This window comes from Cariama cristata, unplaced genomic scaffold (assembly GCF_000690535.1).
Source record: "Cariama cristata isolate BGI_N322 unplaced genomic scaffold, ASM69053v1 scaffold12592, whole genome shotgun sequence".
Lineage (NCBI taxonomy): Eukaryota > Metazoa > Chordata > Aves > Cariamiformes > Cariamidae > Cariama > Cariama cristata.
Genome location: NW_009603291.1, coordinates 31,960 through 44,162, shown reverse-complemented (window position 1 = coordinate 44,162; position 12,203 = coordinate 31,960). Strand labels below are relative to the sequence as shown.

At 43.2% G+C, this 12,203-nt stretch overlaps 1 protein-coding gene across 1 annotated transcript in view; it reads left to right on the top strand.

Moving 5' to 3' along the window:
* Nucleotides 1-368: 368 nt before the first annotated feature.
* GUCY1A3 (guanylate cyclase 1, soluble, alpha 3) overlaps nt 369-12,203 on the top strand; it is a 29,464-nt gene continuing 17,629 nt past the window's right edge. Inside the window, 3 exon segments of the mRNA XM_009695123.1 lie at nt 369-782; nt 4,000-4,147; nt 4,974-5,121. Of these exon segments, the coding sequence (XP_009693425.1) occupies nt 369-782; nt 4,000-4,147; nt 4,974-5,121 (710 nt within the window).

The following is a 12,203-nucleotide window of genomic DNA, read 5'->3' as shown; positions in this document are numbered from 1 at the left end:
AGGGGCGCCGAGGAAGCGGGGGAGAGGGAATCGCTACCCCGGTGCTGATGGTTTTTGTGAGGAGCAGCAGTCAAATAAGAGGTCAAAGCATGATATTTAACCTCCTGTGCTCTATTTTAAACCGAGGAGAGGACAAAGCTATTTCGCTGGCACAAATGGAATAGAAAACACACTTCTGCGTTACCGCCGTGCTCTTCACAATGTGTTAGATTGAAAGCGATTTGTGCAGCAATATTATTTTTTTTCTCCTCGTTACAGTAAGTGGCAAAGTTGTCTGTCTGCTGAGGGCAAGAGTAACAGCTGCTGTTTACCAGGTGCAATTAAGGACCTGAAAGAGAAAAGGTATAAAGGAGAGGAAGTGACACACTATGTTCAAAAAGATCCATTCTATATTTCACCCCAATTCCCACCGAAGAAATGTGACAGATGACATCCCTTACTGTGATGGCACAGGTTCTGCGGTGAGATTGATCCGCAGCACTTCTATGTACGTCCTTGGAGATGAGCAGGAAAAAGTTAGTGAACCACTAAAAAAATGCAGAAGTACAACCAGCATCGACTCTTGCTTCCAGCCAAAAGAGGAAGACAGAGACTGGATGTACTCTAAGACTCAGGACTGCTTGAAGTACTTACAGGATCTGTTAGCCTTGAGGAAAAAATATCTTGACAACATCAATAACTTGAAAGCCAGGCATACGGCTGCGGATTCCCCAACATCCACAAAATCATCTAAAACTGGAAAGAAGGCATTTCTTCCACTTCCTTCCAAAGAGTCTTCTAAGGTAATTCCTAAGAACTTTAGATAAGTTCTTGGTCTTAAGCCATGAAGCAATTAGCTGTATGACCTATGTTGATTTGCTGCTTTATGCATCTCAGCTAGTTGTCTTTTTACTGTTACATCATTTGAAATATTGCTGAATACCTTAAGATTCTTTCTGACTAGTGTGAAATTAAGTATGAATGACTGGTCATGGAAAAAAATGTATGTGCCTATGTTTGTGTGGGAGGAGGGAAAATAGGAGAAGGAAAGAGGTATGAGAGTACGGGAAGTATCTGAAAACATGTTATGAAAGAGCGAGCTGTTGTCTCAGTACTCTGACAGGCTACTTAAGTGCCTCAGAGTTCTCCACTATAGTTATTTATAGCTGTTAATGACTGACAAGCACAGTAATTCCTGGGTTTACTGGCAGTCTTTTTACTGGCATAAAATTACACAAAATAATTATAAGTTCATTGGAACAAATAGGATTCTTTCTGACTGGTCAGATAGCTTGTCAGTGCCACATTTAGCATCAGCGCAAGCTCTACTGATAGGCTGCAGGGCATGAGGAATTCTTAAGGGTTCCTTTCTCTGTTCATTAATAAGTTGGCAGGTCATTTTGAGACAGTATAATACTTCACCCTTTACTGTAATGATACCACAAAAATAAAACTGAAATATCATATTTGGTACAGACTATTTCCATGTATCCTAGGGAGAAAAGCATCCCAAAACTTCCTCCTGGTTGCAGTTTATAGATTGTAGGTCACTAGAGAGTTCAGTGGTTCATTTGACGTGACTGGAGTCGGTGAGGACAAGGGAAAGGATTGTAGCAGGTGGGGTGACCTGTTTAGGTAACACAACCACAAACATGACTTTGACAGCAGACTTGCAGGTTAGCCAGTGCAGTCTTTAAACTGGGTGATAATGGGGATCGTGGGAAGAAGGGATGTATGGCTGACTTACTGATTAGGCCAGGTAGACTTTACCAAAAAGTTATTGCCACGTTTAGATGTTCTGTCACAGCAGAATGTCAGAATAGCTGAAGCTGAGCCATTCAGTCAGTGGGAGTTTTCATTTAGTTTTATTAGGCTTTATGTCATCTTTTTAATGCTTTGAACGGTGACTCTCAGAATCTAGGAATAATAGTGGGAAACAATACTCAGCTCAGTGGGCTGGAGAAGATAGACTTTATAAAGACATTATTATTTAGGGCCAGGGAAACATCCAAAGAGAATGACTGGGATATAGGAGAGTGGTCTGGTGGTGCCAGGTGCCAGGAGATTAATCTTAACACTATAGATACAGTCTGTGAACTGACTTTGTGCACTCTCACACAAAGATTGGCTTGAGACAAGCGAGATTTACAGCATGCCAGTTCCCTGATGAGCTGAGCAGTGATGTAGTGGAGCAGTACATAACTAACCATCAGCCAGGTGAGAAAAAATGAGTGCAAAAGGGTACTAAAACCGTGGACCAGGAAGGAGACTGGGAGATAGATTCTACACAACTACACTTCATGCAGGTTGGTGAATTTCTGAGGTTTGCCACTGAAAACACCACTTAAGGAAAATGCCACAAGCTTTATCTTGGGTTTGGCAAACAAGTGAATCTCCTGCAGGCTGAGGCTGAGTGCTGTCGTCTGACTGTGGCCAGCTAGCTCTTATGTATGACTAGCCCTGGTACTGCCTGGCATGCTAACTCCATGAGCTGTCTCCTTAGGAACGGACAGGGACATCAGCAGGTTATGCCACCCATATGAGTCATTCTTGCCAACATAAATGGCAGGGTCACAACTGCACAGCCCTGGCTTGGCAAAAATTAGGGAGAGGTCAACAAGACTTCTAGAATAGCCAGAATACTTTGCTCCCTAACTACAAATTTTGTGTTCACAGATTGCAAGGTTTGTCTTATCACCAGGCTTGAATGGTTTTGTCCCTAGCTACCTGTTTGTGCTAAAGTACCTGTTGGTGGAAATTTACTTCTTTCTCCTATGAGTAATGGGAAGATACTTTGTCCAGACAACCCTGTCCTCATGGGAGGTTTAATCCAAAGATCCCTGGGACCTGGACTACAGACAGACTGTGGATTCAAAATTTGCCACTTGGGTCTAGTGAGAGAAAAGAGTAGAGAGGTGGGTCAGATGCTGGCAGTACGTAGGTATTTCTTTAAAATGGCTTTTAACCAATAAGGGCTTAGTCATAATAGCAGTGACTATTTTCAGTAGATGTGTGGTAGCAGCTATCTTTTAGCACTTCTGAGGATGTCAATCAACCCCTAATGTCAGGAGGGGAATAAGCTGGCTTATCTCTCTGCCTCCACAGAAGAGGGAACAAGCTGGTCCTTCAGAGATGTGATACAGCGTGTATCCTTCGCTTGCATGTCTGAAACCCAAGGTAGCAATTTTCTGACTGGGTATGGCTACCTGGCGATACACCTAGCCTGGACTGGCAGGGAAAATACCTTCATTAGGTAGAGCCTGGCAGGAAGTATTCATCCCATATGGACCTACAGAATTGCTAACTGAGGCTTTATGACTGCTTCAGCATTTATAGACTGGCTTTTTTATCAAGACAGGCTCCTAATTTTAAACCTTGTGGCTTTCCTGTGGGAATTATCACAGTGTTGAATGACTCATATTTTAGCACACACACGGTCCTTTTCCATTTCAAAAAGACTTTAGCAATTTAGATCTGGAGTCATTTCACCTAGCCTAGGCATTTTAATAAGATGCTTAAATTAGTAACCAAGTTACCCCACAATCCCTTTGCAACTAAGAGAAAGAGCTGCCTGCAGAGGGGAATTCAGCTTACCTAAGACCTGACTCATCTTCTGAAGGTACAGGAGCCCTGCATTAATTACAGAAGGAACCCTGCATGACTTCATTTCTAATGTGCGTCTCATTAGGTGCCTACTGTTAGATAGAATAAATTTGGCCACTTAGCCACGTAATTAAACAGCCTGATATGGGGATTCTGAGAGACTTCATAACACCTGGTTAGCAGTGCCCAAGTGGAAGATGTTTGGTGTTGAGCATGTAACAAGATGGATGTTGGACTGCTGTCCTGCTTTTTTTGATGACTACAAACTGAGGAGTAGTCTCGACCTGTGTCCTTTACTGACAGCTTGAAGTATGTAATCAAATACAATTTTTGCAGCTTCCTTGTACAGTTCACTCATGAAGAAGTCACTATGCTCAACCCTTTGCTAACTCTTTTTCCCCCCTATCTGATCAACAGGCATCCATGGAGAGAAAAGGCCCACAGTCCAGTTCTGATGTAAGAGAGGCAATAGCTTTCTTTGACTCAGTTATTGCAGACCTGGATTCAGAGAGATGGCGGAGAATTCCTGACGTGGATCTGCCAAATGTGGATGTTGATTTTGATGGTGCGGTATAAACCAGTGAAAATATGATAATTTTGGTGTGCAGAGGGTAGAGGGAGGAGTGGCATTGTAAGATCATGTTTGTTTATTTAATGGACACATTTTTCCTCCAAGTTTTGCTTCCAAATCTAGGACTGTTAAATACCATTCATACAGTATGTGAAACTACAGTAATATATTGCTTGTTCCCTGTTGAAAGGATGCAACTGTTTTATGTGTGGCCATTACATGAGCACATGTAGCATGTGTAGTGCTGGGCTAGTGCTTGCCTTCTGCTCAAGGCAGAATTCCACCCTTGCATCTCTACCCTGAGCTGTCTTTGGAGGAGAGCTATAAAAAATATAAAGATAATTTTTTCTTCATCTGTTTTTCATTTTTCTCATTGAGAAATGTCTGGATGTTTTCTCTCCAACCAGCAAAAAAGAATTAGAGGTTAGGCTAAATAACAGTATATTTCCATCAGAAAGGATGGGATTGCCCAGCTAAATGATGATGTGCCTATCTGAGCTCATCATCTATCCTGTATAATCAGTGGAGAGAAACAGTCATTTCTCTCCTTTGTTTTAGGTTAAGGTGGATATCTGAAACAGGTTGGATTAGCTGTGCCCTAGAAGTATGTGTAAAGGGACTACTTCTGACATATGTATTTACACTGCAGGCACTGAAATATTAGGTAAGATGAATCCCATCCCAAGCGACATCCTGCGGTAAAACCAGGTTGGTTTCTCGGCATTACCTCCAGGAAGGACCCAGCAGGCACCCTGTTCTCTCACTGTGCGTGTAAAAATATCACTGGCAAACTAACACCAGATTATCTTCTGTCTTTCAGTTGCTACCAGCACAAGCGAACACAGTTTACATTCAAACTGGATCCTTCGTGCTCCCCGGAGATACTCACAAGATACTGCCCAAACAGCAAAGGCTGCAAACCAGTCTCAACGAAACAGCCAGCGGAGAACCACTGGCTCTAGGAAGAGGTTGGAAAGACATCCCATGTACTTGCCCAAAGCTGTGGAAGGGGCATATAGCACTTTAAAATTTAAGCCCAAAACACATAAGAAAGAATATTGAAAGAATATTCCTTGTTCAGCTGAAGATAGAATATATGAAATAGGACATGTAAGACATGCTTTTTATTTTTTTTTTTTTTACTTCTGATCCATCTCTTACACTCTAGAAGTGACATATGCAGTCACTGAAGGTTCATTGTGTGGGACGTATCTTAAGCCATGGCTATTCCAGCGTTGGACTCGTATGAGGGTTTAACTCATCGAGTTCATTGTGCCTAACAATACTGCTTTGTCATTCAGCTTCAGGGGAACTCCAAATTGACAAGCCTTTTTTCTAGACCTGTTATTGAAAGCAATGATTCAGAGATTGTCTGGTGCAGTAATTTCTCTTCTGACTCCAGTACTGCAAAGCAATTCAAGCAGTTCAGCAAATACGTTGGAGTTTTGCACCAGTGTTTCCAACTTCAGAGAAGTGAAGCAGAATTTTCTCCTTTTTTTTGCATGTGAAAATTTGTATGTGCCATCATTGCCTCTGTGATCTGAGAGTGTACAGCAGCACTGGGGTACAAGCAGGCTGTGGTGCAAGCAGAAAAAGCTGCAGTGAACGAAGCAGCATTAGAAACCTGTGTTTGGAGGAATTGCTCCAGTGTGTTTTGAAATAACAAGCTATGTTGTACTCTGCTTGCTCTTGGGAATGGTTCTGTCCTTGGATACATCAAACAATTCACTACATGCAAAAATGTATACAACTCTTTTCATATAGTTACACCACCTGCTAGTTTTCATCTATTTTACCACCCAGTTGCTGAATCTAGACATCCCAGTGTACACTAGAAAAGCTTAATGTCTTGGGGAAGAACACTTTGTGACTAAATTGGAGCAAAGGTTATTCTCAACAGCAGAAGACAATTTGCAGACAAATCCACCGCATCAGCTTTAGATTATACCCAATATTTGGAATTCTGCTGCTTCATCATTAAGGACTATATATTAGGAAGAATGCAGTCTAGGAGTGTTCTTCTTCAGACTCTTTCATCTTGGAGGTGATATGTCTTCCATGTGATACTTGGAATTGTTAAGACCCATACTCTACCTGTTTTACTGATGTACAGCAATGTAAAAATGCATAGAACGTGACAAGGACATAGCACCCTATGGAAATACTAACCTATGGCCTTTCCGATAGGGCAATACCATTTATATCACAGGCATCAGTCTGAGCCACATCCCCCACCTCATTCTTGCTAAGATGGTTGGGATCAAGCCTTTGCTTACTCTGATTTTTTTCATCTGGTGTTCAATCGGTGGTTCTCTGTGACTGATGCGTGATGGCAGCACCGGTATGACCAGCTGGTGATTCACTGGTGATTTCTTGTTTCTGTGTTCAGTTGTTTTTGTGTCCACAGGCTTGGATAAATTTCCTCAGGCACTGGCCATCGATACAACCCATCTGATATATCATAACCTCCATAAAACTTGTGCCCACCACACAGAACATTTGGCAGGTGGCAATTCTTGCTGATTTGTGTTCCTAGTCTTTGGGACTAAGTTATTCAAACAGCGTTTCTGCCAGAAGGTGGAAGTACCTCTCTCAGATCTCACTGATCTAGGACACTTTCTGTCATGAGACAGGAGAGTGCCAAAACCCCATATGTTCCTCCGTTCAGAGCTGGCATCTCCTGTTTGATTAAAGCATTGTGTTTCTTTTTCTGGTGGTGTTCATGAAGGGGAGGGAGGAATTGTCTCTGTAGCACTTTAATTCTGGAGGTGCTTTTGCCGCTTTTTATCTGGTCTGGATCCTCTTGAAAATGACCAGTTTAACCAACACCGCTGGTACATATTCATGAAGAGTTTAAATTAAGGTCTAGATTTTGTTCCCCTGCTGTTGGTGCTTCTCACGATTAGTCTGTATTCTCCATACAGTGTTGCTGCTTTTGTACCTCCCCAGTCCCGTCCTGACTGCCCTGAGCTGAACATCGTAACTGTCTTTAAAACTGTTCTGCTTTTGACATACGATCACGTAAGGCCGCTCAGCCAGGTCAGGTAGCCAGAGCACAGCCTGCTCCAAACACAGCCCTCATTCCTGGCATCCCTCAAGGCTGCAGCTCTGTGTATGTGTGAAAGAAGGGGGACACTGCTCAAAACCGCACATTTTTGGCAACTGTGTCACCCTGAAACCCCTCTGAAAGCAGGATCTCATGCTGAAGTTGCCCAGGAACATTTTTGGTGGGTGTGTGGTCACCTTTTTCCTACTAGAACCCGCAACATGGATGGATGCTGACAGAAAACCTCACCGTCTGCTTGAGTTACTCTATCTGAATTAAGCATGTACATAATTAAAATACTGATGAAAGAAGAAGAAAAGGATTCCAACGGTGTTCTGCCCAGGGCTGTGCTTCGTGTTCATAGTGCCAAGGTTTTACGTATTGGAGTAGCTGATCTATTTGATATTGATTTAAGGATGCACTGTGATGTGCAGAACCAGACTGCTTCAGCATGTTTGACCTTCCCCATGGCTTCTTGTCTGTCCTTGTAAAACAGAGGTATCTGTGGTCACCTGGCTGTGACAGAGGATGAGGGTCCCTCTGCTGTCCAGCACACAAACTCCAGTGTGAAATACGTGTTTGCTTTTATGAATAAGAGACAGAGGGGGAAAATAAGATTTGTAATTTCGATTTGGATTCTGTGATTATTTCTTTTTTTCCTTTTCTTAAAGCTCACTTCAAGCTTGTTATCATCTTAGGAAATTTTAATTAAGCGAGTAAAATAAAGTAGTTTTTCTCTAAGAACATTTTCTACCTCCTATCCCATAAATGCAGGCATCTTCCTTCTCCTTCTAGCATGTTAGTCCTTGTATGCTCCTCACTAGACACGGCTCGCCTCCAACAGAGCTATGGAGAGTGACCTGAGCATCACAGGGCACTCTCTGGGGAGGTGAGAGCTGGGGGTTCAAGCCCAGAAGCCGGGTCTTGTGCTACCTGTGCTTGAACAGGGCAGGTGAGCAGAAAGGGAGCAGAAGAGAGGAAAGACAAGCATTTCCATCCCCTGTGTTAGCTGCCTCCTCAGCGAAGGGTTTAGTGTGGATGGCAGCACCCTCTGTATTGCCCCGAGACAGACAGAGCCATGCCCTTGCCTAACACCAGCTCACTCTAGGCAGCTTTCCACGTCGTTTCCAGGAGCAGTTGGTTGCCCTACAAAAGTGGTCCTCAGCTGCTCTGAATTGTTCCCCCAAGGGCTTTGGAGGCATAGCTCTTTGCAGGGACACTAAAAGGGACCCTATCTGCCTTGGGTAGGCCCTCTAAATGACCTTGCTGCAACATGCGGTTGTTTTCAGGCATTGCAACGTTGAAATTAAGCATCTACTGTAGGTGCTCTGACAATGCAAATGGTACAGGAGAATTATTCATGACCAGCCGAGCTCTGTATGACCTAGATCCCTTGCAGAGATTATTAGTGAGCTCTTTCAGTAATGCCCCAGGCCCTGATAATGAAGTGCATGAACTAGGAGCTCTGTCGACCAAGGCTGCTGTGTGCAAGCGTTCCCCGCAGCACCGATCCGCAAAAGCTCTTTCCCAGAGTGCATTGAAGTAATAGGCAAGATGTCTAGGAGAGCATCTCTTGTTTTGTTGTTTCAAAACCAGCTCGGCTGGAGTACTGGGTTATTTCAGGTTCCTCTAGCTAGTGTCATTGCTGAGCACTAGCTCTGAAGGGGCTCTGGCTACGGATTTCTGTGACGCCACGTCCACAGCTGTCCGCAAGAAACTAAAGACGCTGTATACAAGATCCAGTAACTGAAGAGAGATGAACTCTGTTGAAGAAATGATGTCCTGGGGGATTCAAAATAATTTTGTCCTTTTGTGTTGAGCAACTCAGTGTAATCATGATGTGCATAAGAGAGCTGAAATTGTAAGCGTCTTTGGCAGAAACAGAAGAAATATAGACAGCTAATGGGAAGTTGGCAACTGGACAAGATGTACGCTCTGGTTTGAATCTTTCAGTGCCATAAAGTTACAGGGAAGGGAGATGGTGTCAGCACCACATTAAGTAACGCAGGAAGCCCTCCAAGGTAATGCACAGCGAAGATACAGAGCTATCTGCTGCTCCAGATTGAATGGGGTGTGTAAAAAATGTTAGATTAGCACATAGTGGATGTCTTCCAAGTTTTCACAGCTGTAGGGCCGGTTTGTAGTCCTGCTTGGGCAAATTCAGGAGATCACCTGTTATGTTTCCGTAGTGGGGCAGGTCCACAAGGAGCTGAAAGCAGCAGGAAGCTGGGCAGTCACAGCGGGCTGTGTTTAGGAGGCTTTTGCTCCCTTTTGGGCCTGTAGCTCTCAATTATGCCCATGGTAAGGAGGAACCAAGTTGCATCAAGTCAGTGGAATGGCTCTTGACTTATCTTGAGTTTAACAGCTAGAAAAACATGTTGTTCTGAAAGAAGAAATCAGAACATATGAGCCCAGCTTCTTAAGACTGGGCTGAGGAGCAGAGCGTAGGGTCTATTACTCGATTAGCAGTAATTTAGTGCACAGTGAAAAGTTTTCTACTAACGGCCTTGTCATATTAAAAAATTATCCATCTTTTTTTTTTTAAGGCAAGACCAGGCATCATCACCTGAATGGCTCGGTGATTATGATAACCTGACCCCTGTCAGAAAATGAGGTGACCTATTATAGAAAAAAATAAAAAAGAATTTATGGAATTAAGAGTGATGTGTTCCATCTTTTTATTAAAGTGAGACTGAAAAGGGAGCAAACCCTCACCAAGAAGCCTGTGCCCACTGCTGGGGAAGCACTGCAGGTGCTCCCAAAGTGAAATCGGTGATTGAGCAGGAAACTTTCACCAGTAAGTGCTGGGGACTGTCCCTTATCTCCGAGCAGCAGCTCTTGAAGATTTCTAGAAAGGTAGCTAAAACTGTCCCTTGGCCACACGGTGGCAGTTCATTCCTAGCTATTCTGCAGCCCTCCTATTTCTCTCATCAAGAGAACTGGGGATGAAAGAGAAAGGGAAATGTTTTGTCCTACTTCGTCAACAGCCGGTCAGTGTGTATATGTTATTCACTTCTAGGCTCCTTAATTCACATGCATTTGTTTGGTAGTTTCCAATTAACATTAGTTCTTTAAATGAGTTTATTCTTCCAGGGAGATGATTTCCTTAGGAAATAAATAACCATGACATCATAGGGGACACTGAGACCTCAGTAAATCATGTCTGAGATGCTGACCGCTTGCCTCTGACTGCGTCTGGAAACAAATGGACAAAGTAATGTCATTGTCAGAAACAATGCACTCTTAGGCACAGAAAATATGAAGATGGATTAAAAATAATAAGCAGAAGATTTGAAGATCTTGAGATAGGCGTGAGGTAAGAGTTTCTGACCTGATTCTGAAGTTCCTTCCAAGGCCCAGGAGAATCAATATATGAGGTTTCCAGCTTCTTGGGGCCTCTAGTGCTGTTATTCCAGAATTTGCTAATCCAAGCAGTTCAGTTAGTCAAAAGCTAACCTGCTCCTGCATCAGCTGCTGCTGTGTCTTCGAGGGGTATGTTTATATTTAGTGCACGCACACTAAAATTCTTGAGTATTTCTGCTTTGTTTTATGCCAAAATACTCATTTACAGAAAAAAAAAAAAAAAAGAAATATGTCTTTGCACTGGTTATGACTACACATCAGCAATGGGAATTTTCATTAATTCAGATGGTTTTATGGTCCCAAAGTGTTCAGATTAATAAGGTTCCCTACATTAATGAGGCCCAGGTATAACATTAGTGCTGGTACTGCTCACACACAGGCTTTTAGTCTGGGCTTGCTTGTGGTTTTACGACACTGCATCCTTTCTAAATGACAAACACAGTACCGTTGTCTCCAGATAATTGTATGGGGAACAGCAAAGGGAGAAGGGGATTGATCAACAATAAAATGCTCTGTGCTGCTCCTAAGTTAGAGCTAGCTTCAGTATTACTTCACTGTAGAGAACTGATTCATCACATTCTTACCCTTCAGTAGCTTCACTTTTCAGTTTCCAATATGCAGAATTAATTTTTGCCCCCTTCACCTCAATGATATAGGTCTTTGCTGTGCCAGGAAAGCGAGCAGTTCAGTGGAAGGACTCCAGTGTGAGCAGAGCTGACCCATAATTACAGCTGAATAAACTGAAGTGAGTATACTTGGGGCCAGATTTGCAGTCACCCTTAGTAGGATTTTCAAAAGGCACGTAACTAGCATCAGTGGGAGTTAAGTGACTGACAATTGCACTGGTGCCTGACTGCTTTTGGAAAAGTTGGTCTGGAGCCAAGCTTGAGCGGACACAGCTCCACTTCTAGGAAGTAAATTAGACTCACAAGAAGTCCAGAATTAGCCCAGTCTGTCTGCCTCTAAGCCCACTAACTTTAAGCCCTCGAGTGGCATAATTCTGAAAGAAGGAATTGTCCCAATTCTGCAGCCCTCGCCGCTCTCTGCCTGCACGGCTGTTGGTTATTACTGATGTTCCCATGTAACTTGGGCCCTATGGATTTGTTGATAATGTTCCTGGAAGTACAATTACTCACAAAACCAGAATTTCTATGAATGCGATGTGAATTTGAGAAATGCTGCTGCCCTTATATTCACACAAGTATGTCCAAGGGCTCTTGCAAAAGTACCCCTCTGCCACGGGATACTTGCACATGACAACATGGCATTTTCCGCAGACAAGCTGTTACGGCAACATCCCACCACACTTCTCGTTCCTTAGGAGAAGATTTCAGACTTGTTCTAACCTGAAGTGGAATATGAAAGATCAGAATCTGATCTCCACTATGGTAGATCTGGAGCTCATGTGCTGACTTTAGGGGGCTGAAGGGAAACAGAAGATAGGAAGAAAGGAAATAACCTAGAGATCTCAGGATGAAGAGATTCAGTGCAAGTATTGCCTTTTTAAACACAGTGTTTGGTCTTTCTACTTCTCCTATGGTATGATGCCTTAAGGTGACAAAGATCAGCAGGACTTGCCAGGTGCAGTTGGTGTGCGACTTGTGGGGAGTACCTGGTCAGCAGAGAGGCTGGGCAGGCAAT